At 35.8% G+C, this 24,912-nt stretch overlaps 1 protein-coding gene across 4 annotated transcripts in view; it reads left to right on the top strand.

Annotated features, from left to right (window-relative positions):
* Positions 1–22,203, top strand: part of foi (fear-of-intimacy) — a 32,099-nt gene extending 9,896 nt beyond the window's left edge. The window contains exons 1-7 of one of the 4 annotated variants that reach the window (XM_053765250.2): positions 542–682; positions 13,381–13,877; positions 16,032–17,053; positions 18,494–18,630; positions 18,969–19,049; positions 19,745–19,932; positions 20,628–22,203. In XM_053765250.2, coding sequence (XP_053621225.1) covers positions 13,458–13,877; positions 16,032–17,053; positions 18,494–18,630; positions 18,969–19,049; positions 19,745–19,932; positions 20,628–20,768 — 1,989 coding nt within the window. In that variant the 5' untranslated portion in view covers positions 542–682; positions 13,381–13,457 and the 3' untranslated portion in view covers positions 20,769–22,203. Of the gene's footprint in view, positions 1–541; positions 824–6,135; positions 6,164–13,380; positions 13,878–16,031; positions 17,054–18,493; positions 18,631–18,968; positions 19,050–19,744; positions 19,933–20,627 lie in introns of those variants that run through there. The other 3 variants (XM_053765252.2, XM_053765249.2, XM_053765248.2) reach the window with 3 other exon arrangements.
* Positions 22,204–24,912: the final 2,709 nt, after the last annotated feature.

Raw genomic sequence — 24,912 nt, 5'->3', positions numbered from 1 at the left:
AGATAGACGCTTGATAGATTGAAGTAAATTGGCTAACTTGACAGGACAAAATGTTGTATTTGTTGTATTCACAGACTATACTAAGTCGGCACTATCACAATGATTTAATTGTAAAATATTTCAGTATTTCTAGTATCCTAGTATTCTAAAACAACCACTGCGTTTCGTTCTAAGTTACTTGTCCTTTGACATAGGCTAGTACATACCAGTTTTTGGTTGCACTTGTCTGCAATAGATATCATTCCCTTTTTTATACAACAATAACTTATGCTTTTTTAAAGATTTGAACGCCTTTGTGAACAGATTGACGTATACTTCAAGTATACGATACTTCATTCAAAGACGGAAAAAAATTTCGAAGTAATTCGTCTTGTCAAATTTCTTCAAGGGTCAAAATAATGTTATTTATCTGTACCCTAGCTATTTTGTGTCGAAGGCGTAGCCAGCGCACTGTCGTCGTTATTACGAGCCAGACTAACGGCATACGCTTATCGCTTGATAGCTTATCGTAGTCGTACGTAGCGGGCGTTGAGACACTGAGCGGCCGAGTTGCGACTGCGCGTGCGCTGTTCACGTGCCCACGTTCTAGATTTGAAATTCGCTTGAATTTTTCTAAGTTTCCTGTTGTAGCCAGTGTTTTAGTTCGTTATCTCGGAAAGTTTAAAGGACGCAGTGGTCTTTAGTGAGTGCATTTTTTATTGTAAATTCTTTTCTCGATTTGAATTCAATACTTGTTTTCTTTTGTTAGTTTGTTTGGTTTTAGTGCATGTATTTCCATTTCTTACTTTGTTTGTTTTTACTTCGGCAAGTTTAATTTCAGCGAGTAAGTCATTCTTTATTTTATAATTCTTTTAAAATTGATTTTTAAATAGTTCTTGTTTAAATTATTTAAAATCCTTACGTACAATATTTTTTTCAGATAATTAGTTATTTGAAAAAATATTGTGTATTGTAGATTTCGAATAATTTAAACAAGAATTATTTAAAATCCATTTGTTTTGTTTGTTCAATGTATCCATCAATTGAGATCGAGATTTTTCTATTGCGAATATACTTAAAATCTTACATTTTTTTAAATTAAATTCGATTACGTGAGAATCGTACTCCTTATATTTGTGGACATAAATTCACGGGTAGACTGAGTCAAGAATTGCGTTACTCGTAAACTAATGGATTGTTTTTTTTTTTATTCAAGCATGACTATTACTCTCGTTTGAGATTTTTTCCGGTTCCTTCCTGAGCCATAAAGCGTCGGAGCCCAAGGTTCGCTTTCCAACGTTTTCTTCACTTCGCAGTCTTCAAGCGATACTCACAGAAAATTGATATATGTGATACTAGATGTTGGCCGGGGCTTCGCTCCCGTGGGAATTTTAAGATAAAATATAGCCTATAGCATCTTGGATAATGTACCTTAATAATGGTGAAAGAATATTTTGAAATCAGTTCGGTAGTTTCGGAGATTACCCGCCTGAAACATACAAACTCACAAACATTTACCTCTTATTAATAATAGTATTGTGATATAAAATAAAAATCTGTGGGCTTTGTCGGGTCGGGACAGAATGGACTCGACTGCGCTCTCTCTTTCTCTCTCTCTCTCTCTCTCATTTCAGTATATTTTGCAGCTTCATCATCCGTTGAGCCGGAGAACTGAACCAAATTAGTAATTTCTCAAAAACAGCCAAATCTTTTTTTAGCAGCGCGTTTGTCAATATTTTTCTTTCTTATCGACTGCATTAGTAAACTATTGCAAACCACGTTCTATCGTTTGTGTGTATGTAGTATTTCAGCGCAGCAACACGCTGTGTGTATGTGTGTGACACTAAACAGTAAACTGTTGGGTAACGATATTACGCAACAACTGAGATGTTCAACGGTGGACTTTTATCAAAAGCCCAGTTTCGGCCTAAGATTTTTGTATTACTCTACCCACCAGATGGTAAGTGGTCACCGCGGCCTATAGTCGCCAGGGGTGTCACGCGCGTTACCCACTGTGTGTTATGTTGTGTGTTGTCGGTTTGAAGGTCGTGTAATACAGGGGTACTGTGGCAAAAGATCCTAGGACACAAAGTAGGCGTTGATAGGCTACGGTGACCACTTAACATCAGGTGGGCCGCATCCCTGCTAGGTAGTATAACTATAAGTTTATTTATTAGACAAATTAAAAAAAAAAACACCGACTTTCATTTCGCTACATCTTTTGAACAGCTGAACCGATTTTGATCAAACATATCTAAGAACCAACGCATAAAAATTTGCTATCAAATAAAAAATACCTCATCCAAACCGGTTCACCCGTTGATGAACTACGGTGCACAGACAGACACACTTAGTGGTCAAACTTATGACACCCCTCTTTTACCCGTCAGGGGTTAAAAACATGTTTCCCGTCCAGACCAGTGCCCATTAAAGGATGCATTTTAGCATTGAACGTACACAATGGACAGTATACGTGATTGAATGGTGATTAAAAACATTCAGACAGACAGACGGCCTTCTCGCAACATCTGTATGTCAGTTATACGTGTAAGGTTATTTGGAAAACATAAAGACTTTCTGATAGAGAATTTGGGTACACAGAATTTTCCATTAAAAAGTCATTTCAGATTCACTCGCTCACCTTTTTAGTGCTCCGTACCTCGAAAGTTAAAAGCGGCCAAGTGTGAGTCGGACTCGCCCATTAAGGGTTCCATAATAGCAAGTAACATAACGTAAAAGTTCTTGTTGATCGATTTTTGTATATTTTTATATTTGCGTTGATTGAAAGTTCATTCTTTATCAATGTGCATAATTCTTTGATCGTCAGTAATTTTTGTTTTATTTCAGAAAGTTTAATTTTAATGAGTGAATTTTTTAATTTAATTAATTCTGTTAAAATTAATTTTAAATACCTAGTTCTTGTTTTAAATTATTTAAAATCTTCTAAAAGTTCATTATATATCAATGGGAAATTCCCTATAGATTTTGATACCCGTGTGAAATCGCGATCGAACCAAAATTGTGACATACTTAAATGTACTTCTCTTTGACGCCTTATCACGGTTACTTACTAATTTGATAAGTTTTTCAATGCTAAAAGAGACGATAGTGTCGAATATTTGATATTTTCAACTTAATGCATTCTTGAGAAAAAAACATCTTGACAGATGGACAACCAAGTGAGCCTAAAAGAGTTCCCTTGATACCTCTAAAGTTATGGAACCCTAGAAATCAACTAAAATAAGCACATGCTAACCAAACCAAAGTCTACATACATTGCTGTTTCAAACACACAAAAATATCTAATTTGCAAGTCGTGTAAGACAAATATTTCGCAAGCAAGCTGTAATGTGAGGAAAAGTGACGCAAACTTTATCCGTCTCCCTCGCACTCGCACATTTTCCGCCTAACGACCTGCGCACGATTCGTTATTCCGTTTAACGAAAATGATTCATGTTCGATCCAAATTTAAAACGCATGATGTCATGCCAAAGTTCAATTTGCGGTGCGTATAGTTCTAATGTTGATAGCGTTTAGGTCTATTATAGCGTAATGTAGTGTTTGATGAGTTGTCTTTTGTGTTTTTTGCTGATTTTCAGTCCGCGTTATGGCAAGAGTTCAATAAAAGCTATGCGATGCTACGAGATCATTTCATTCATTTACGGAGAGATACGGAAATCTCTTCAAGTGTGTTCTTTTGGTTATAAATCTGATTGAGATTGTTGTTCTACATAATCTATACATATAATAAAACTGTAAGTGAGCTACGAGGGGAGGTCAAAAAGTTCGCTGAATGGAGGGTTTGGTGGGGGTAGGTTTACTCGTCCAGGTAGTTACTAGTTGAGCACCTCATTAAGAGTATATATATCAAGTTTGAACGTAATCGGGTTATTAACTTTTGTGTTATCGACCTGTAAACAACTGAATCGGGAAGAAATCAGCCAGTATGGAGAAAATTGAACACCGCGCCGTTATTAAGTTCCTTACCAAGCAAGGAAAATCCGCTCAGATTATTTTTCAAGAGCTGTTGGCTGTTTACGGGGACTCTGCCCCTGGAAAAACCATGGTTTACAAGTGGCATGGTCTTTTCAAACAAGGAAGAGAGTCCATTGAAGATGATCCACGCTGCGGACGGCCAACCGGAGGCCACCACTTCGGAAATCGTCGAAAAAGTAGAAAAACTTGTATTGGAAGATGCCTGGTTGAAGAAGAAGCAGCTTGCAGCAATGATTGGAGTATCCGAAACCAGTATTTTGAATATTCTACATGATCATCTTGGCATGACTAAGGTCAGTGCAAGATGGGTTCCGAGAATGCTCACGCCACTTCAAAAACGTGAACGTGTCGAGTGTTCTCGTCAGTTTTTGGAGCTCTGTGGAGAGAGAAAGGAAGAAATTATGGCCCGGATTGTTACTGGTGATGAAACCTGGGTTCACCACTATGAACCTGAGTCAAAGCAAGAGTCGATGCAGTGGCTTAAAAAAGGCACACCTCCTCCAAAGAAGTACAAAGTGACACAATCGGCTGGCAAGTTCATGGCGACTGTCTTTTGGGATACAGAAGGCATTTTATTGATCGATTACAAAGAACGTGGTGTGACTATAACGGGACAGTACTACGCTTCTTTACTGGAAAGATTAAAAGAAGCTATTAAGGAAAAAAGAAGAGGAAAGTTGTCAAAAGGTGTGCTCCTTCTGCACGACAACGCACCCGTTCACACGTGCCATGTTGCGACGGCTGCCATTCACCGATGCGGCTTCGAACAATTGAACCACCCACCCTACAGTCCAGACCTGGCACCCAGTGACTATTATCTATTTCCAAAAATGAAAAAAGAGCTGCGCGGAATAAAATTTGGCGACGATGAAGAAGTGAAGTCGGCAATTTCGGCCTATTTTGACACCTAAGATAAATCATTTTTTTTCGATGGTATAAATAAGTTATTTGAGAGATCTGAAAAATGTATTAGATTTAAGGGAGAATATATTGAAAAGGAAAAATAGTTTGGTGTTTAATTTCAACCCGCTTCCCCCTTATTCCGCGAACTTTTTGACCTCCCCTCGTATATACATCCTTACATATTATAAAACAAAGTCCGCTGCCGCGTCTGTCTGTCTGTTCGCGATAAATTCAAAAACGACTGCACGGATTTTCATGTGGTTTTCACCAATAGATAGTGTGGTTCCTAAGGAAGGTTTAGTTTATTTATTATGTTTTTACCCGAGCGAAGCCGTGACGGGCCACTAGTAGGGGATAAATATAAATAATTATGGGACTAATAGAGGCCAAAACATACTTTTTTTTTTTAATTTGTCCGTCACGCAAAAACTACTGTATGGAATTTGATGCGGTTTTCATAGTTGTATAGTTGTTAGTCTAACAAATTGCTGAATTAAGAAATTAGTAAATTGGATATGGTATTGTATGTTTGTTTATCCATAATGTACAAAACAGTTGTATTTCCCTATGGAAAGACGACTGTTTTGTACATTATGGATAAATATATAATACCATATCCAATTTACTAATTTCTTAATTAATTTGTTGTGTATGCTTATATCTTTAAAACTACGTAACCGATTTTGAAACGGTTTTTTTTTTATTTATATTGAGTTTCCTGGGGAACATCTAGGTGTATAATTTATTATGTTTATACCCGAAGCGGTGGTGGTGTAATGGTTAAGACGCCCACCTGTGGATCGAAAGGTCCCAGGTTCGAATCCTACTCGTGCCACATGAGTTTGTATACCAATCTGACTCATGTATAGTAGTTTTCATCGACCACCACTTGCTACCGGTGAAGGCAATGGCAAACCACTCCATTAATAGTGCTGAGAGAGTTGTTGTGTGTGTTTCATTCCACGTAATAACCACGACCCTCAGCCATGAGGAACACGACTATGAAGAAGAATACCCGAGCGGAGCCGGGATGGGCCGCTAGTATTTTATATTTTATAAAATATATAGTATCGTTGAGTTAGTATCCCGTAACACAAGTCTCGAACTTACTTTGGAGCTAGCTCAATCTGTGTGATTTGTCCACATACATGTATTTATTTATCAACGCTGGCATCTTATAGCTTCCACTACGCCGCAGCCTAGCGATCGCATTCGTTTTGTGACATGCACCCGATATCTGATAACTTCAAGTGTAGTGTTGCTCTAGAGCTTAAAGGACACACACGTGAGTATAGGTTTATTGTTTTTTTTTTTTATTTAATTTATTAAACTACCCACACAACGCGGTGTTACCCGCGTTTTTTTAAAATAATGCACAGTGGCATTTGCAGTAGCAGCACATAATCTATTGTTTTTTTTTTCCCATTTATTTATTATACTAGCCGCGGACCCATGTTACCCCCGTAATTATAGAAAAAAAAATACTTTCTTTTTTACGCAAAGTTGTTATCTACTTTACAAGGCGTCATTAACTCAGCATGTTTGACCAAATCCTACGGGAATCGCGTACTTTCGGGATAAAAAGTAAGTACCCTATATGTTAATCCAAGGTATCAGCTACCTCATTAGCAAATTATGTCATAAAAATTGCCCCAGTCGTTTGAGCATGAAGAAGTAACAAACATACAAACTAATTAATAAAATCCGATTTAATCTTTTGAGAAGGCCATTGCCCAGCTGTGGGACACATAGAATCCATTCCATACTTACTAATGTTATAAATGAGAAAATCTGTCGGGTCTGTTCCGCTTTCGCGGCTAAACCGCTGAACCGATTTTGATGAAATTTGGTATGCATATAGAAGTAAAAAACCACCGTTCGAACCGAGGCTACTTTTTTTTTTTCAAAAATCCACCCCCAAATTATTAATGACGGTGAAAGTTTGTATGAAAATCGTGTCTGTTTCGCTTCCGCAGAGAAATTAACACGGGCGAAGTCGTGGTCAAAACCTAGTAGGCTATAAAAACCATCTATTTAGGTACCAAAATTAGTGAGCTAACGATTATTTAAGAGCATACTAATATACATGAGTTAATACCTCGTCAAGGTCTGATCGTTAGAGTGCCAGAGGTCAGTAACCCTGTCACAGAGCCCGAACATTTGCTTGTTTCTTATTTCTGTTTTATCTTTTTCTTTCTTATCTTTTTCCAAACAATTCAAAAATTATTAAAAAAAATTTTTTTTTGCTTCTATAGCCCCATAAAGACCACCATATTTTTTTTAAATAGGTACCTATCCCTATCTCCTGTGTACAGAAACAGCCCTCTGACATATATAGATTTGCAGCAAAATGCGTTGAATTAAAATAAAAAAATATTAAAAATACACTTAAAACAAACAAACAAAAACAATATTTAAATATTTAAATTAACAATATTTTAATATTTAAGATTTTACATATGTATATTAATCGCATCATAAGAAAGCTGTATCAAATTTTATATAGTCGTCATTTAAATAAAATCTTCCGTTTACTTTTCTGTGTTACACGGATAACAGTTTCACAATATTTACCTCGATATTTGTAACATATTTGAGTACTTATAAGTTTCTACATTTTATCACAAGCGCGCCTTTAAAAGATAACTCATGCGCATACGTTGCTGGCTATTTAACTCAATAGTAGCATACACATACGTTGCTGGCTAATTATCGCCGTACATTGCGTAGTTCGTATGAGAGCTTTAATTTGCCGCAATGAAAACCCAGCAATGTATGCCGAATTCGCGAAAGATTGGCGCGTGATGTATACCCGGCGTAACGTAAAGCTAACGGACGTTATAATAAACGAGGAAGCACTTGATAAGATAGATATTGATAAATTAAATTATATCAATTGAAAATATGAGTACATACCTCTTTCCGTAATGATTGATAGGTTATTCTCTTCATAGGCGTATTTCCTAATGGCTGAGGGTCGTGATTACGTCGTTACGTGGAATGAAACACAGTTGTGTGTGTGTTTCATTCCACTGTGTTGTTATAGTTTTGGTGGTCGATGAAAACTACGACATATGAATCAGATTGGTATACAAACCCATGTGGCACGAGTAGGATTCGCATCTGGGAGCTTTCGATCTACAGGCGTCTTAACCATTACACCCCCACCGCTCCATTTATTTACCGCGATACAAGTCGCGGGCGTCCGGGCGTCCGCCATCAGAATAAAATAACAAATTTATTTGTTAGACAAATAAAACCCGAATTTTCAATATTCATTTCGCTACAACTTTTGAACGACTGAACGATTTCGGTCAAACATATCTAAGGACCGCCGCATAAAAATTAGCTACCTATCAAATAAATAAAAAAACCGCATCAGAATCGGTTTCGTCCGTTGATGAGTTACGGTGCCACGTACACAGACAGACAGACACACTTAGCGGTAAAACTAATAGCACCCCTCTTTTTGCGTTAGGGGTTAAAAACAATATTACACGTGTGGTACACGTGGATGCGAAATTAAAAATATCACGAGTTAATTCGTTTTGCAAGTATTTATTTACACTTGATAAAAGTTACACTTCCGGCTCGAAAGATAAACGAATAAACCGGTCAAGCGCGAGTCGTGGTCAAACATCGGTGGTTCTGGACATCTCAAAAAAATCTCATATCTTTCGCGTCTTAATGTTGTTATTTTCTGATACTGAATTACAATGTTTCTATCAGTTTTGGATGCAATTTTTGTACAGAAATAAATTTAATAACCTATAAGGCATAATGGTAATCATGCCGAACACTAGAGGTCCCGGACTCGAGTCCTTGTATGTATGTATCGTGAAAGAGCGACATGGGTTTTGGATATTTATTTAAATTTTTGTACCTATATGTTATTAATTATAGTATAGTTAGAGTTAGTGTCCCTTATGTCGAAACACAACTGTCGACATACAACGAGCATACATTTATTTATTTATATTATAACATATTTGTATTATTTATGATAAATTTTCATGATGTGTATTATTAAATTTAAGATTTTTCATTTGGCAGATCATTACAAAATAGTCTAATCTACATACTTGCAATATAATTACCTACACGGTTTTAAATTTTCATCCAAAGAACCCTAAAATTTGGGGTCAGAGACGTTCAAGTTTAAAAATATAAAAAATTATGGTCAAAAATATTTGCACAACTTGTCGGGGACTCGTGTTTCGTGGGAATTTTATTTCTACTTCCTGTTTAGGTAATGTGATAAAATATACTTACATCTTGGTAAAAAATACAATATCTTTATAGACTAAGTACCTACCTTGCCCGGTGCCCAATTCTTTAATAAATAATAATAATAATAAATTGTTATGGCGATAGAATTAAAAGGAGCGTTTCGACCGCTGCGGCCGCGCGTCATTGTAATTTTCTCAAATTTTAACAAAGATAAGAATCAGTTTTACTATCTGACTTTAAAATCATTAATATATTCTGTGGTCAATGTCAATTTTATGAATGATTGATTTTGGAAATGATTTTATGAGTTTTTACACAATGAATATTTCAAAAACGACTTAACCGATTTTGATGCCCCATGAACTTCAAAAATCTACTTCATCAAAATCTGACTAACGATTCGAAAGTTATCGAATTACGAACAAACATACATACAAAAAAAAGTATATTTTTGCCCCAACATAAAATACATATATTTTATTTTCCGCTAAAGAAAATATCATTCACGTTACTTTTTCACGCCAATTCAATTGTACGGCCTTGAATTTGTGACGTTGCGCGTCTAATATGCGTACGCGACTTTTATCAAGGCCATGTCTAAATAGTTAGCTGGCTATGTGATCTGTATCATGTAATATACGATAGGATCATGCAAAGGGTTGTTAAACCGAATACTTTCTTTCTTTTTTTGCACTGGCATCCCCAAATAGGAATCCTAACTACCTATTAATTTATGTAATACGAAATAAATTTTGTTTGTTACCTCTTCACACTCTATCTACTCAACCAATCTTCTTGAAATTTACCTTTCACCCACAAGGAAGAACGACAGTTACCGTGGGAAATTCACGCGGACGAAGCCGCGGGCACAAGCTAGTTGATAATACCAAACACAAAATACCTATTACCTACCGTATCATTTTGTTTGCTGTATACAGGTTACAGTGTGACTTTGCTATATTTTGTCTATATGCTCAGTCCATGATTCTGAACAACTTTTAGTATGGGAGCTGGGATTAGCTGATTTTTTTTTTCGCGATTTCAAGGTTGCGTCCATACGATCAGTTGTTCAGCCTACCATCGACTGAGCATGTAGAAAAAATAATGCCAATGTATAAAAAAGGACCCTGTACACACGTTACACCACGATTGTTTATCAAACAACTTTATATGAGGGGTAAACTAACCCGGTTTCTATATTCGGCACTGGCGCAGTGGTGGCGACGTCTCTATGCTCAAGGTCGAGGCATAGACTTATATGTCTTGACCCCGTAGTTATTGTCTATGTCTAAAATAGAAAAAAAATCATACCACGAATATGTACCTATCCACGAAACAAAATAAAAAGGGAACTTCTTGTCACTATTCTGACAAAAGGTGTGTGGTGATACGCTGGGCTGTGGCAGGCGAGTGGGGTAAGAGGTTCCGCCCATTTTCTAATGGAAAACATGATAGTCATGACCCGCAAGGTTTATTTCTATATATTTTATTGTTATTTTGATTTAGGCTACCACAAGCAGAACTGTAGACAATTTTAATTTATGTTTCACATTTATTGCTCCGCGTGTGCACTTGAGCATCACTTTCTTAGCATTGATTGGTCTAACAACGGATGCGCTGATTGGCTAACAGCATTCCGTTATTTCACACATAGCCAGCGTACATTTACGATACAACACTTGTTTTTTTTTGTTCTTTTCTAAAATAAACTGAAAATATTGTATGTATGTAATAACAAATTAAATAAATGAATAAAAATAGAGTAACATTAAAATATTATTAAAATTATGTATACAAAAGATAACTGATGTAAGATATATTGATAGTATATAATAGTCAATTGTACTCTAGTATGATCACTGTGCCACAATATACCTTTACAGTGACGGTGCTCCAGGTTCCCAAGATACAGGGTTCCCTAGTTTGGGAGTCGATGGTTATATTTATTGTGTACATTTTTTGTCAAATAAACGCATTTTAGTATTTATAACCCTTTAGCAATATATATTACGTAGTAAATATTGTTTAGATATAGGTATGCCGCTCCCGGCCCTGGCAGAAGGCAAACCCAAGAAGTGCTGGCTTGATGTCGTCAAGGATGATATATGCGTGACAACTAGGGATGCAGGCGACTCTCAACGGCTAGAGAATTTTTTTTTTTTTTTTTTATATCATTGTACATCATCTACCACAGTAGAAATACCACTTGGTATTTCTAATTTAATGTTTGTCCAAACACAACATCTATGAATTCATAGTCACGGGTCAAGTAGTTCCAAGATTACGATTTCGCGCGCCAAAGGTCAATCGCCTCGTCTAGGAGTCAATTGATTTCCCCCCGGTGAATGGTCGATTCTAGCAAAGGTTTATCGATCGTTGAATCGATTTCTCGCTCGATTATTGACTGTCTGGAATGGGAACGTTTTGGTCTACTGTACATCTTGATCACTAATCGCTAAACATATTTCCAGTTGTTTTATTTTTTATTATTTCTTTTTTGTCTTTCTCTCTCCGTGTTCCCCTTTCATTTTGGAAGAACAGGGGAGCAAAAAGTCAGGGAAAAATAGCTTAAAATTCGCCTGTGATTTTTGACTCATATGAAATAAATGTTTTTAATTCAATTGAATCGGCTAGTGTATGAAATGGAGCAGGCAATGGCAAACTACTCCTTTAATGCCCAAGAAGTAGTTGTATGTGTTATATTCCACACTAGATGTTGCCCGGGGCTTCGCTCCCGTGGCAATTTTGAGATAAAATATAAATATAACCTATAGCAATCTTGAATAATGTACCTTTCTAATGGTGAAAGAATTTTTTAAATCCGTTAGGTAGTTTCGGAGATTACCTCAACATACGAACTCACAAACGCTCTTTATAATATTAGTATGAATAATGGCCTCATCCTTACTCATTGTATTCCTCATGAGGAAGATGACTATACGAACTGTGTGTACAAGTATCTTCAGTTGTGAAGTAACTATCTCAAAGAAGAAAATTATTTTTTTGTCAATCCGACCGCAAAAACCGAAGAATTGATTGACCGACCACTGACGTTATACGATCGACAATTCGATACGCTGTAATTGGCCGTGACGAATGGACGGACGACGGTTCCGCTTGGCCTCAAGTGATTGTACCCTCTCTCTCTCTTAAAACAGATGTACATCAAGCGAACGAATTTTCTCCATACTCTGGCTCTCTATAAGGCTGGTGAAAACCTGGGGCCAGGCTTTTTAACTCCCAACGCAAAAAGAGGGGTGTTATAAGTGTTCTTAGCCATTTAATGAAAATCTGTTCAAAAGTTGTAGCGAAATAAATATTCATCGAGTCGGGTTTTTTTCAATTTGTCTAACAAATAAACTTGTTGGTTCTAATTTATTTCATTCTTTTTCTAGTTCTAATCTTAAAGTGTTTAGTTTAGTCCTTAATTGTCAGATTATCCGCATGCATATGATCCACGGGGCAAACCCAAGTGCTAGATAGCTTGATGATGACATCATCACCGGAAGCGACATTTGTTGCCTATCATCATTATCATTTTTCTTACAATTTCTCGATTTAAATCTCGTTTTGCTGTCATACTCGCGTCCACTAATAACTCCTTCATGTGAAGGAGTTATTAGTGGACCCTCCTCACTCAAACAGTCCATCCATCACATTATTTGTCTCCTTCTTCTGTTACCATTAATCTACATGTTCAACGTTATTTTAGTTTGGGGTTCATAAGGATCACAACTGTCTCCTAATTCGTCACGTACCAATTGACCAACTGGCACAAGGTCGAGGCTTCTATTCAATTTTTTTTATTTAAAAAAAACTATATATCTATGACCACCAATTGACCACGGCACTTCGCCTATACGGTCAAAAAAAAAACTTTTTGTAAAAGCAAAATTAAGATATTTTTATTGTATTTAGCTCTTGCCTTCCTAATTTCACACACACTAACTGATAAATTATCAACTATATTGCAGATTGATGTTTTCATTCAAAATTCATAGAAGCATGTAGTGGTCTTATTAAAACTACTACGTATACATGAGTCAGGACCTATCGGTTCACAGGCGAGTCAACTGGACCGCCATCGCTTGCTGACATGTTAGCGATAAAGACAACATATCATACATAAAGCGTCGACTGTTCAAATGTAAAACGGAATATCTAAAAATACATTAATATACTTGATGCAACAGCGACTGTATTCAAACGTATAATTCCATGAGCACAAATCGAGATTGTTTTGCATACTAACAGAGGCATATCTTGTTTCAGATTGCGCGTCGTCATTAGACCTATACGAAACTAATGGAATAAATTAAATATAAGCTCAACTTAATATAAGCGAAAGTATGGCGAGACATATTGTCACAGTGTGTATGTTCTGTTTGCTGTGCGCCGCGCACACTTGCGGCTCGCATATAGACATACAGACAGATGGCGTGCTGACTTACGATCCCAATATTGATGTAGATCATACTAATTTAATAGAGGAGAAAAGAAAGTTGGAATCAAAAGCGAGGTACCATCAGAAATTGCTGAAAATAAGACAGAAAGACAGAACACGAAGGGACGTGAAGAAACCTAACGCGTACTATGTGGAGCAAATATTCCGGTTGTATGGGGATGACAGCAGTATGACAATGAATTTGACCGGGTTTAATAAAATGCTAGATAAGTTAGATCTAGGGAAACTGAAAGAGGCTAGAGCGGAGAAGAATGAGAAAATTACGCATATTGGCCAGACGGCGACTGACACGGAGATTGTTAATGTGAGTACATTTTTTTTTTTAATTTTTTATTTCAGTATCAGTACACAACTATTATGCACAAGCTAGTTTAGTTTTTCATACAAACTTTCACCCCCCATGACATCACTTTAGGGGTTGATTTTTTATAAAACAAAGTACCTAGTCTATGTTTTATGTTATATATTTATCTATGCCGCTTTATCTATTCGGCATTTCTTCTCAGCAGTAGTCGAAATGTTGAAAAATTGAAATGAAAAAATGCCTGTGAAGGTCTAATTTCTGAATAAACGATCTTTTGAATTTGTCTTCAAAATTTCATCAAAATCTAACAGTTTAATCGTACAAACGTGACAGAGTCTCGCATTTATAGTAGTATGAATATGAATTTATCAGTAGTAATATGTGGCCGTGAACTGAATGATGTTATTGTATGATTTATTATTCAAGTAAAAGTGAAATGACTTAGACAAACGACAGAACGATATTTAACCATTAGGGTTGGGGTTGACAGATGAGATCGTCAAAATATCCTTTAGTCCACGTTCTTAACCATCCTAACCCACTTCCTACTATATTATAAATGTGAGGATGTACGTTTGTTACTCTTTCACGCTAAATCTACTGGTCCTATTGTTATGAAATTTAGTACTTACACGGGTAGAATATAATCTGAAATAACACATAGGTTACTTATTATCAGAACTCATTTACAATCATCATGACGACCTTGGCGGCGCAGTGGTAAAGTTCTTGCCACTGAACCGAGAGGTCCCGGGTTCGATGCCCGGTCGGGTCATGATGGAAAATGATCTTTTTCTGATTGGCCCGAGTCCTGGATGTATATCTATATATGTATTTGTTATAAAATATAGTATCGTTGAGTTAGTATCCCATAACACAAGTCTCGAACTTCTTTGGGGCTAGCTCAATCTGTGTGATTTGTTCTAATATATTTATTTATTATTTATCCTCCATGTATATAATTTTGACCATGTATGTACTTTATGGCACTTTCTGGCATGGCAGGATAACGACACTTGAGTTTCTTTCGGCATTTCTTGACAGCTGTGGTCGTTCCGAAATGCTAGTAGTTTGTAGCTTTTTGAAGAATACCTTATAATTTAAAACTTAACGTAAAAAAGTGCGAATGTCATAGATCTGAATAAATGTTTTGATTTTTGGGACATTTATATAACGAAAATATTTTTTTCGGATTTATTTCTTATTAATGTCAAGTTATTGCAACGTAAAGTTAATCAATCCTTGCCACGAGTATTTGTTAAATTAAATCGAATAAGTGAGTCTAAAAACCGCTAAATTTAAATTTCCTTTTGTGTTCGGTTCTTTTATCGAATCCCGAATCGACCATCTGGCAACCCTAATTATTATTATCATTGCCTTCAAACAAATATTGTGTTGGTTAATTGATGTCATTTCATATATGATTTAGAGGTCGAAGCGTATGTCTATTTATTGATGGATCAGCACTTCCAGGTACATATCACAGCTGATTGACGACCTCGGTGGCGCAGTGGTAAAGTGCTTGCCTCTGAACCGAGAGGTCCCGGGTTCGATCCCCGGTCGGGTCATGATGGAAAATGATCTTTTTCTGATTGGCCCGGGTCTTGGATGTTTATCTATATATGTATTTGTTATAAAATATAGTATCGTTGAGTTAGTATCCCATAACACAAGTCTCGAACTTACTTTGGGGTTAGCTCAATCTGTGTGATTTGTCCTAATATATTTATTTATTGATTGATTTGTGTGAGGACGGTTGTAATACATAACGATTTACTTAGAATTTTGTAATCTATCATTTTTTATCATACGAGGCTTCAATCTGACAATTTTCGAGATTTTTCGATGGCTATAGTCGATTTATAAAGTACATTGGGAATTTGGTCATTAACTTATGAAGACTTCAATTTTCTCAACTTAAAATCATAAGGAGAAATGAAAGAACGTCAAAATGTTCAACACAGTGGTTACAAAAAGATTTTGCTGTCACTTTTTATTAAACATAAGTGTAATAATGACAAATGTTATATCTTGTAACCATTGTTTGCACTATAACATAATTTTGCCATTACCCAAATCCATACCAACATGTTTCACCACCCAACACTAAAAATAATGAATTTACCTAACTGTAATGTCAAAATCTCTTTACAGTGCGTAGGCAGCGAAGAACTAATAACCACAGTGAACACAAGGTTAAAACCACACGACGACCACCACGAGGAGCACGAATCAGAGACAACACTGTCACAGGACACACTCAAAGACGTCTGTCCCATTCTCCTATACCACAAGCTTGCCGACAACGTCCTAGAACTAAACAATTGTATAGTCAAAAACAATTTGAACAACAAACATAGAATCGTCACAGATTTAGAATTATCTGATGGGAAAAACATGTATGCGGTATGGCTTTATTCTTCGCTAAGCATAGCCGCTATAAGCGCTTGTGGATTACTAGGTGTAGCTGTGATTCCGATCATGCATAAGACGTATTACAATCATTTATTGCAGTTCTTAGTTGCTCTAGCCGTAGGCACGCTGTGTGGCGATGCATTATTACATTTAATGCCTCATGCGATGAGCCCAATGGAGAATGAAGCGACGCATTCGCACGACGATGGAATGTGGAAAGGACTAGCGGCTATGCTGGGCGTCGTATTCTTCTATTTCACCGAAAAAGGTCTAACAGTTGTAGTGGAATGGAGGAAACGTAGGCAGAAGCTAGAAGATGATAAGTTACCGTCAAGAGTAAGGGTGCTCAAAGACGATAACAACCCACTCGGTTGTTCTGGATCTAATAAGACTGCAAACTCATCTAATTCTCTGATGAAAATATTCAAGAGAGACGAAAAGGGTGATCCTACAACGAAAACGTGTAAACACAAATATTCTGAATACCCATATTGTTACGATGAAATTGATACAGACACCCATGACGACCATCATTTAAGAGACGGACAAATCCCACCTAGTCCTAAACCAAAGCACAATAATTCCGTTAGTGTGGTGTCTTCTAATGCTTTAAATGCTGAAGGTAAAGAGGAGCCGACAGCGAAAGATTGGTTGTTAAAAGGCGAAGCGCCAGCGGTGGTGGAAATGAACAATATTAAACATAAAGATGACAATGGTGCTAAGGATCTGAAGGATGACGAAAGCTACACTGTTATTTTGAGGTGAGTTTAGAATTTATTTATTTATACTATATATTTTTTCTGTCTTCCTATACAGTAAAGGCCACACTTCGCACCGCTCCCACTCGACACGGTGACGTCCATTGAAATGTGAGCTTTAAAACGTCCATTGTAGACATACTTTACATTGACAACAAGACTAACAAGATTTTATATGTGGAATGACGCCCTTTAATATACTGTTTGTTGCAAAGTATATATATATATACAGGGTTACTGGTATCTAACGCATAACCTTCCAAAGGTGCATAAGGTACATAGAGACTAACATCTTTTGTTCTACGACTTATACTTTTAATGTCGTTTCTATAAAACGTTACCTCTATGTTCGATTCCGCTACACAACGCTACTGTACTGTCTCGTGTTGCTTGGCTATTACATAGATTGTATTTTTTTTATATGAAAGAAAAAATTACGAATCACGAAAAGTCTTAGAATAAAAATTGCTTGTTTTGATGTACTCATGTAGTCTTTACTTTAGGAGGTTTTGTTTGTATGTTCGTTTGATACCAGTACCCTGTAGAAGTAACTTCGCATAAAAGATTTAGTCAAAGTATAGTATCATACCATTTCGTACGATATATAATTTTATAACATCCTGTATATATTTTACTACTACGGCAAAGTGTTTCATAATTTTATTTATTGCTCATAAAATATCAAATGTTATGACTTTACAGTAATATATCAAGTAATTCTACAACAACTTTATGCAATGGTAATAGAGGCGAAATTGCGATGTATTCGTACAATTTAGATGTGCTATTGTCGAAGACGCTAATTATTATTCTCGTCATTATAATATACATATGCATAAGACATGCATAATTGCATATGAATGCATGACACCAGATCGCCTACTCTGAATTATTAATTCTACAGTACATTACAGTAATTATTAATACCGTGAACGGAGCAGCTCCGTTCACGGTATTCTAAGTTTGATCTCGGGTCATTAGCTATATCTATTCCAAATTTCATCAATATCGGCATAGCGCTTTAGCCGTAAAAGCGTGACAGACAGACTAATATTAGTATGGATGACTATCCCTTAGCGAAGGGGTAGAGAGAGCCTAGCGTAATATTGGTACAGTCAACAGCACATCAAGGTACCCTGCATGAACCCCTATGGCCCGGTAATAACGGCGAGTTTGCAATGAATTCATGTGCTGTTGACTGGACGATAGTCACAAAAATATAAATTAAATCTCATAGATATAAAAATTTTACAGTTGACTTTTAAGCGAACTCTGGGCTTCCAGGCGTCACAGCTCCTAATGTAACCGGGTACACGCGCGACAGTCACATGAAGACATTATAATGTTTTTGTAATAGCCTGTACTATGATAATTATGTATATATAATATATGTATATATATATTTTTAAATGCTTCATCGATTTATTTATTATTATTTTGTAGGGAGCACTCCCGCGCACACCACGGCCACTCACACGCGCACGGACATGTGCACGCGCCACCCTCGTCCATGTCGTCCGTGGCTTGGATGGTTATTATGGGCGATGGACTTCATAATTTCACTGATGGAATGGCTATAGGTGAGTGACGTTTGGAGCGTTGGCGGCGCCACCGTCGCAGTTTGTCGTAGTTATTATTTTTATTTCATCGCTAAGAAATTGATAAATAAATTAAAAGAAATAAACTTTAAAAGCTTTTATTTAAATGCTCCAAAAAGAAGAAAATAAAATTTTAACTATCAACTTATAACCTCATTATACACAATTTATATGACCATAAAAGCTTCAATACACACTAAACGTGTATACAACATTTCAGCTTAGTCGATTGAAAATATCTGCTTCATACATACATACATACATCCATAATAATAACAAAGATTGACGTGCTGAATTTGTTTTTTCAATTTTTTTACCAGGTGCTGCGTTCACATCGAACATTGCCGGAGGATTCTCGACTGCTATAGCTGTGTTGTGTCACGAGCTGCCGCATGAATTGGGTATGTGTACATTACTTGGTATTTTCAGACAAAATACATATAGTCAAATTATTGATTACTAACTGCGCCCCGGGGCTTCGCTCTCGTGCGAATTTCGGGATAAAAAGTACCCTATGTGTTATTCCATATTATATTCTACCCGTGTACCAAATTTCATAACAATCGGTCCAGTAGATTTTGCGTGAAAGAGTAACCTCGTGAGAAGTTCTTAAAAGAACTGAAAACGTGGCTATGTAACCAATGTTTATACTCAGTCAAAGAGTTTTTTAATCGACCCAAACATAATTGACGTTTGTTGAAATTATTGCACGACAATCATTCCTATTTTATGTTAATATTTTTTTGCATGGTCAGATTAGGCTTGTGTGATGGACAATGTAATGTAATAATAACTGATTTAACCACATTTATGCAAATTAATGTATTGAGTAATATTCAATACAAATTTGTCTACATGCTCAGTCTTTCTGAACAACTTTTAGTATGGGAACTCGGAAAGCGCGGGAAAAAAAAAGCTGTTCTATACAAAATGAAATACCTAAGTTGTGGAAACCGAATGGATCAGCGATTTCAATGTTGCTTCCATACGAAAAGTTGTTCAGTACCGTCGACTGAGCATGTAGATAAAATAATGCCAATGTATAAGAGAAATCACGCTGTCATAAATTTATTGAAACACCAAAATTTCTTAACAGGCGACTTCGCAGTACTGCTCAAAGCGGGCATGTCGGTGAAGCGTGCCGTGTGCTACAACGTGCTGTCGTCCGCACTGTGTCTGCTGGGCATGGTGTGCGGCGTCCTGGCCGGAGACACGCCCTCGGCCACGCGGTGGCTGTTCGCCATTGCGGCCGGGACTTTCTTGTACATTGCCCTTGTGGATATGGTGAGATTTCAAGCTTCATTATTCGTAGCAAGCGTACGTAGTGTGCGATTTGTCTCTGTGGGCACTTTCTTATTGATACTTTTGAACATGGTGAGACAAATTGTCGGTACAGCGGTGAGAATTCAATATTTAATTTTCTTTGCTCGCGTGTATTTCTCTGCGTAACATACACGATTTTCATACAAACTTTCACCCAAATTATAGTAATTTGGGGGCTGATTTTTGAAAAAAGGTAACCTATGTTTTTGAATTGCTGCGGCGCACATCTGCTTAGTATTCGTTTTAAGTTTTTTTTTTCTTTATCGTTGTTGTTACTTATGTGTTAATAGGCTTGTGTGCGTTGAAATGTTCAAATAATTCATTCATTCTATGTTTATAAGGGGTTCTTTAAATACATTCATACCAAATTTCATCGAAATTGGTCCAGCGATTTAGCCGTGAAAGCGGAACAGACAGATAAGCATACAGACTTTCGCATTAATAAATTATAATATTAGTATGGATATTATGCATTTTTATAATAGCAGGTTAAAAAATGTTAATAAAGCGTTGTAATGTACTACAATAGCCTTCGTAACATGGCCATAAACGTGGTCTCAGATATCATCAACTCACGGCTCTGTCTACCCCGTAAGGTATAAAGACGTGATATACTGTATCTGCACTGATTATTAATATAATCTATTGTCTTTCAGATGCCAGAACTAAGCACATCACACAGCAAAGAAGGCACTCTGTGCCAATGCATACTCCAACTGATGGGCCTAGCCACGGGCATAGGCATAATGCTGGTTATAGCCATGTACGAGCACGACTTGAAGAATTTATTCGGCTGAGTGTAATAAAAAAAAGTAATCTAAAACTTTTCCTGTCCAGTGAAAGTTATGAGTGAACAAGACTTAGTGAAGTGATACACAATGTAAGGAGTGCAGTGAAATTCAGTGATTGTTTGTTTCAAATTGTTGCCGTAAAATTATTTTGTTGATTCAGTTTGGTTGTAGTCTATTTGGCATAACAGTCAATTTACACATAAAATGTATGGTATTGTCGTAACCATCAATTGGTATATAAAGAAACAACAAGAGTAGATGTGGCAAAAAACTTACAATATAAAAGTTATAATATGGCAAAGTGACATTAAATGGTTATTTCAAATGTATATACAAAATATCTAGTTTTTGGTCTACATTGTCAATCTCAGTGTTTTGCAACAAATTGTTTCAGCTTTTTAATTAATTTATCGATGTATAAAAATGCAATATATAGTTTTTAAAAATGTGTAAAATAAAATAAATTGACCAAAAAATCGATTCGAAATTGTGATTCTTGCAATGATTGTGCTTAATGGTGTTATTTTTAATACATACCTTATAAAATTCAGCTTTCAGTATTATAATTATATAGAAACATTGATATCCTGCTCTTGCAATTGTGAGACTGTAGTTGCGAGGCAATATGAGTGAAAGAGATATCTAATTGAATCCAATCCTTATTTCCTAAGCTGCAACTTGTGGTATAGGATCGTTTTACAGTGGTACTGCAAAAAAAAAAAACTCCGTGTTTCAGAAGGCACATCAATGTTTAGTATAAACAAATTACGCCTGGCGTATTGTACGGAGCGTCTACGGCGTGACACACTTGGCGGGTTTTCTGAAAATATCTTCAATACACAATCAAAATAAACAGGTGTTTCGTCATAGGCTTTCTCTAGCTTGATATGTCTATCTAAAACTGGAATTGTTCATAAACTTGATGTAATGTGACCCATACCATAATTAGCATTGCTTAGGTTTTTATTGTATTAAAAATAATGTGACAATCATGTACTTAGCTAACTTTTACTTAATGTAAAGCATTTTTTTTTTCGAATATGTAAGTTAAGATGTATATATTATATAAGATTTGTTCTTTAATTCTAGAGACCTTTATGGAACGAAGCTAACCAATATTTTGAAGATGTAGTTTCATATATCATGTTATTAATCCAAGGGATAATCTAGTAATATGTATAAGCTGTCTTATTTAAAATGGTATAAATTATTTTTGCTGTGCAGTTGGTCTTCAGTTTTTTTGTCAGGAATAATTAATTGTGTACCTTAAATATTTAGAGTAAAAAATATTGAATTGCTGTGTTTTTGTTGCTTAGTCTCTAAAGTTAAAGAATATATTTTTAAATCAAGAATATCTTGAAATGGTTCCTTCTTAAGCTTGAGTTTGGGTGCTACTAGCATTCTCGTAAATATAATTGTCAATAAACACAAGCGAAATTTACAGTTGAATGTTATTCCATATCCTTATTCCCTCTACATCTACATTCATATATATCTACTTAATAGATCTTGCTTCCTTAATAAAAATACATGTAATAAATTTAAATTTGCGCAGCGCTCAATGTTTTTTTAATCGTGTGACAATCACTACGAAGAAATTGCTCCTAGCGTGTCGTATAATACACCTGGCGTATATAATACATCAAGCGCTGGTTGGGTTTTTACAATATTAGCGACACAGTAGTTGACTGTGTTGCATTTGGTTTGTACAAAAATATGGGGAAAATATTTAATTATGCGTTTTTTTTGTAAAATTTACTTGAATTTTGGAATAATGTCTATTTGGTATATAAGAGCATCGAAATTATTTGTAAATAAATATTTGTGATAGAAATTGTGCATCTATATCATTTGGCCTACTTTAGTATTAATAATGTGGCTGAATTACGCAAGCGATATACATTTTACAATACCACATTTGAATATTCTGGAGATTCGTCCAAATCATAAAAACCTCTTACTTTTCAGGGGTTTAACCGCAAAATTTGGCCACAATATTTATTACAATATATATATAACGTAGTATAACTACAATTATCTCTCAAGCATTGTGTATATTTATCAGAAACTAACTTAATTAATCCTATAGTTTGCTATGAAAACATAAATCCGAAACATTTCGTAAAAAAACAAAGGTTAAGTACCCAACAACTATTCATTCTTCCCCCTTTTTGACTTGTTTTGGGAGGGGGGGATCTGCAAGGGGTCATTGTCTTCTTTAGGGGGAAGGGATAGTCACTGTAGCGTTTGGTCGGTTTAAATAATTATAAGGATTACGATTGACATGTTTGTAGAAATTATGCCTTATATTCAAGTTCCTTCGAAAGTTTTTTATACCTATGTTTCATTTCCATAGCAAACTACACGTGACCTTTGTAGATTTTATAAAACTAAATTTTCTATGTAATAGAATGAGAGAGATGCCAAAAGATAGTATTGTATATTATGTATTTTGTGGTATATATTCGGAGTTCGGACCAATAGGCGACGTTTTTGGAAACAAATACAATATATTTGTGACTGAAACTTAAAATCGTACGCTGATAATCATTTAGTTACAGATATTTGTGAATTTCCGAAAATGTCGCTAATAAAAAAGAAAAGAATCGTAGTTCAAACGACGATATTTAATTTTTTGAAAATTTGCAATGATTTATAATGTACACTGATTGTGTTTATTCATTCATTCGTATCGAGTGTGTTATTGCTAACACTGGTTTCAGTATATCGCCTAAAGGAATCTGACATGACTTTTAAGACTACCTACCTCCATTTGGTGGCAAGTAGTCGCATACACACTAGTGAACAGAACTGTCCACCAGTGTGCAGGTTTCCTCACGATGTTTTGTCCTTCACGGGAAGCAAGTGGCGATCGATGAAAAGTACTATACAAAACTCAGATTGGTAATTTGGTGTAAAAACTCTTGTGGCACGTGTAGGATTTGAATTCTGGGACCTTTCGATCACAGGCGGGCGTCCTTACCCACTGAGCCAGCAAAACTTACTTTTGTATGTTTATTACAAAACGTTTACTTATTTACTATGTTCCTATTCAATACCTTGTTTTTAAATATAAAAGTACACGCATCAAAATATCGTCTCTAACACATTATTGTTACACTTTATAAACACAAGAATATTTTGGCTGCTTCGTGGGGGACGCCACTTACGATACAAATGAGAAATTTTAATTAGCTAAACCATTAGGTCGCTGTTCTTCCACGCGTCAAAGATTCTTGTCGAATTGTATTTTTCGAAATTTTAAGGATATCTTATGAATGTCATACATATGCTATCACGTCTATTTTTTGTACGGTGTAGACAGTCTCATATGTAGAAGAATTCTGTATGATGTTAATGTAATTGGAATATTGATAACTTTATCGAATTTAAAGGCTATTTTAGTCAAATAAGACGCAGTAAAATTTTAATTATTGCTTTTATTTGGTCGTCTAGTGTAATATTGGTTTTAAGTGAATATTATTTCTAAGTTATTTTAAGTGATTTGAGTTGAGCAAATCGTGTTGAACTATGGTTGTGTCGATAAACACATTTTATTAACAATACACATATGGCTCGATAACATGTAGTATTATATAAAATACTATAATAATACGCAAACCAACATTCTTGAATGTCTATTTTTATTGAAATCTCCACTTTTAATCAATACCTTTGCAGATTAATCAAAATGACATGTAAATTTATAGTGTATAATGTTTCAATAAAAATTTTGCTATTTCACAGTATGTAAACAAAAGATCTATTAATAACAGACCGGCAACGTTGTCGTTGTGACTCGTCCAGCGACTTCTTACACGCGCGGTCTAGTTTTTGAAGATCATTTGTGAAAGTGTCAATTAAATGTCAATGTCAAGAGTCTTAGAAATATAAAGATTACGTCACTTCCATTACGCTCATACAAGAGTAACGAACCTATATATGTATATACCTTTTGCCCCATCATTGTCTGCCGGCTTTACAATTGCAACCTAATCCGCGTCTACAGTTTTCTTTGTCTATGGATCAGCTAATAGATGTGGCAATTGGTATATTGTTAATAATATGTATAGTCGAACTATTGTGATGTGAATAGGCGTGTGTATCGAAAAAGTGGTGGTAAACTTGTAATATATTGATTATTCATACA

This window comes from Plodia interpunctella, chromosome 27, assembly GCF_027563975.2.
Source record: "Plodia interpunctella isolate USDA-ARS_2022_Savannah chromosome 27, ilPloInte3.2, whole genome shotgun sequence".
Classification (NCBI taxonomy): domain Eukaryota; kingdom Metazoa; phylum Arthropoda; class Insecta; order Lepidoptera; family Pyralidae; genus Plodia; species Plodia interpunctella.
This window is presented reverse-complemented; position numbering and strand designations above follow the sequence as displayed.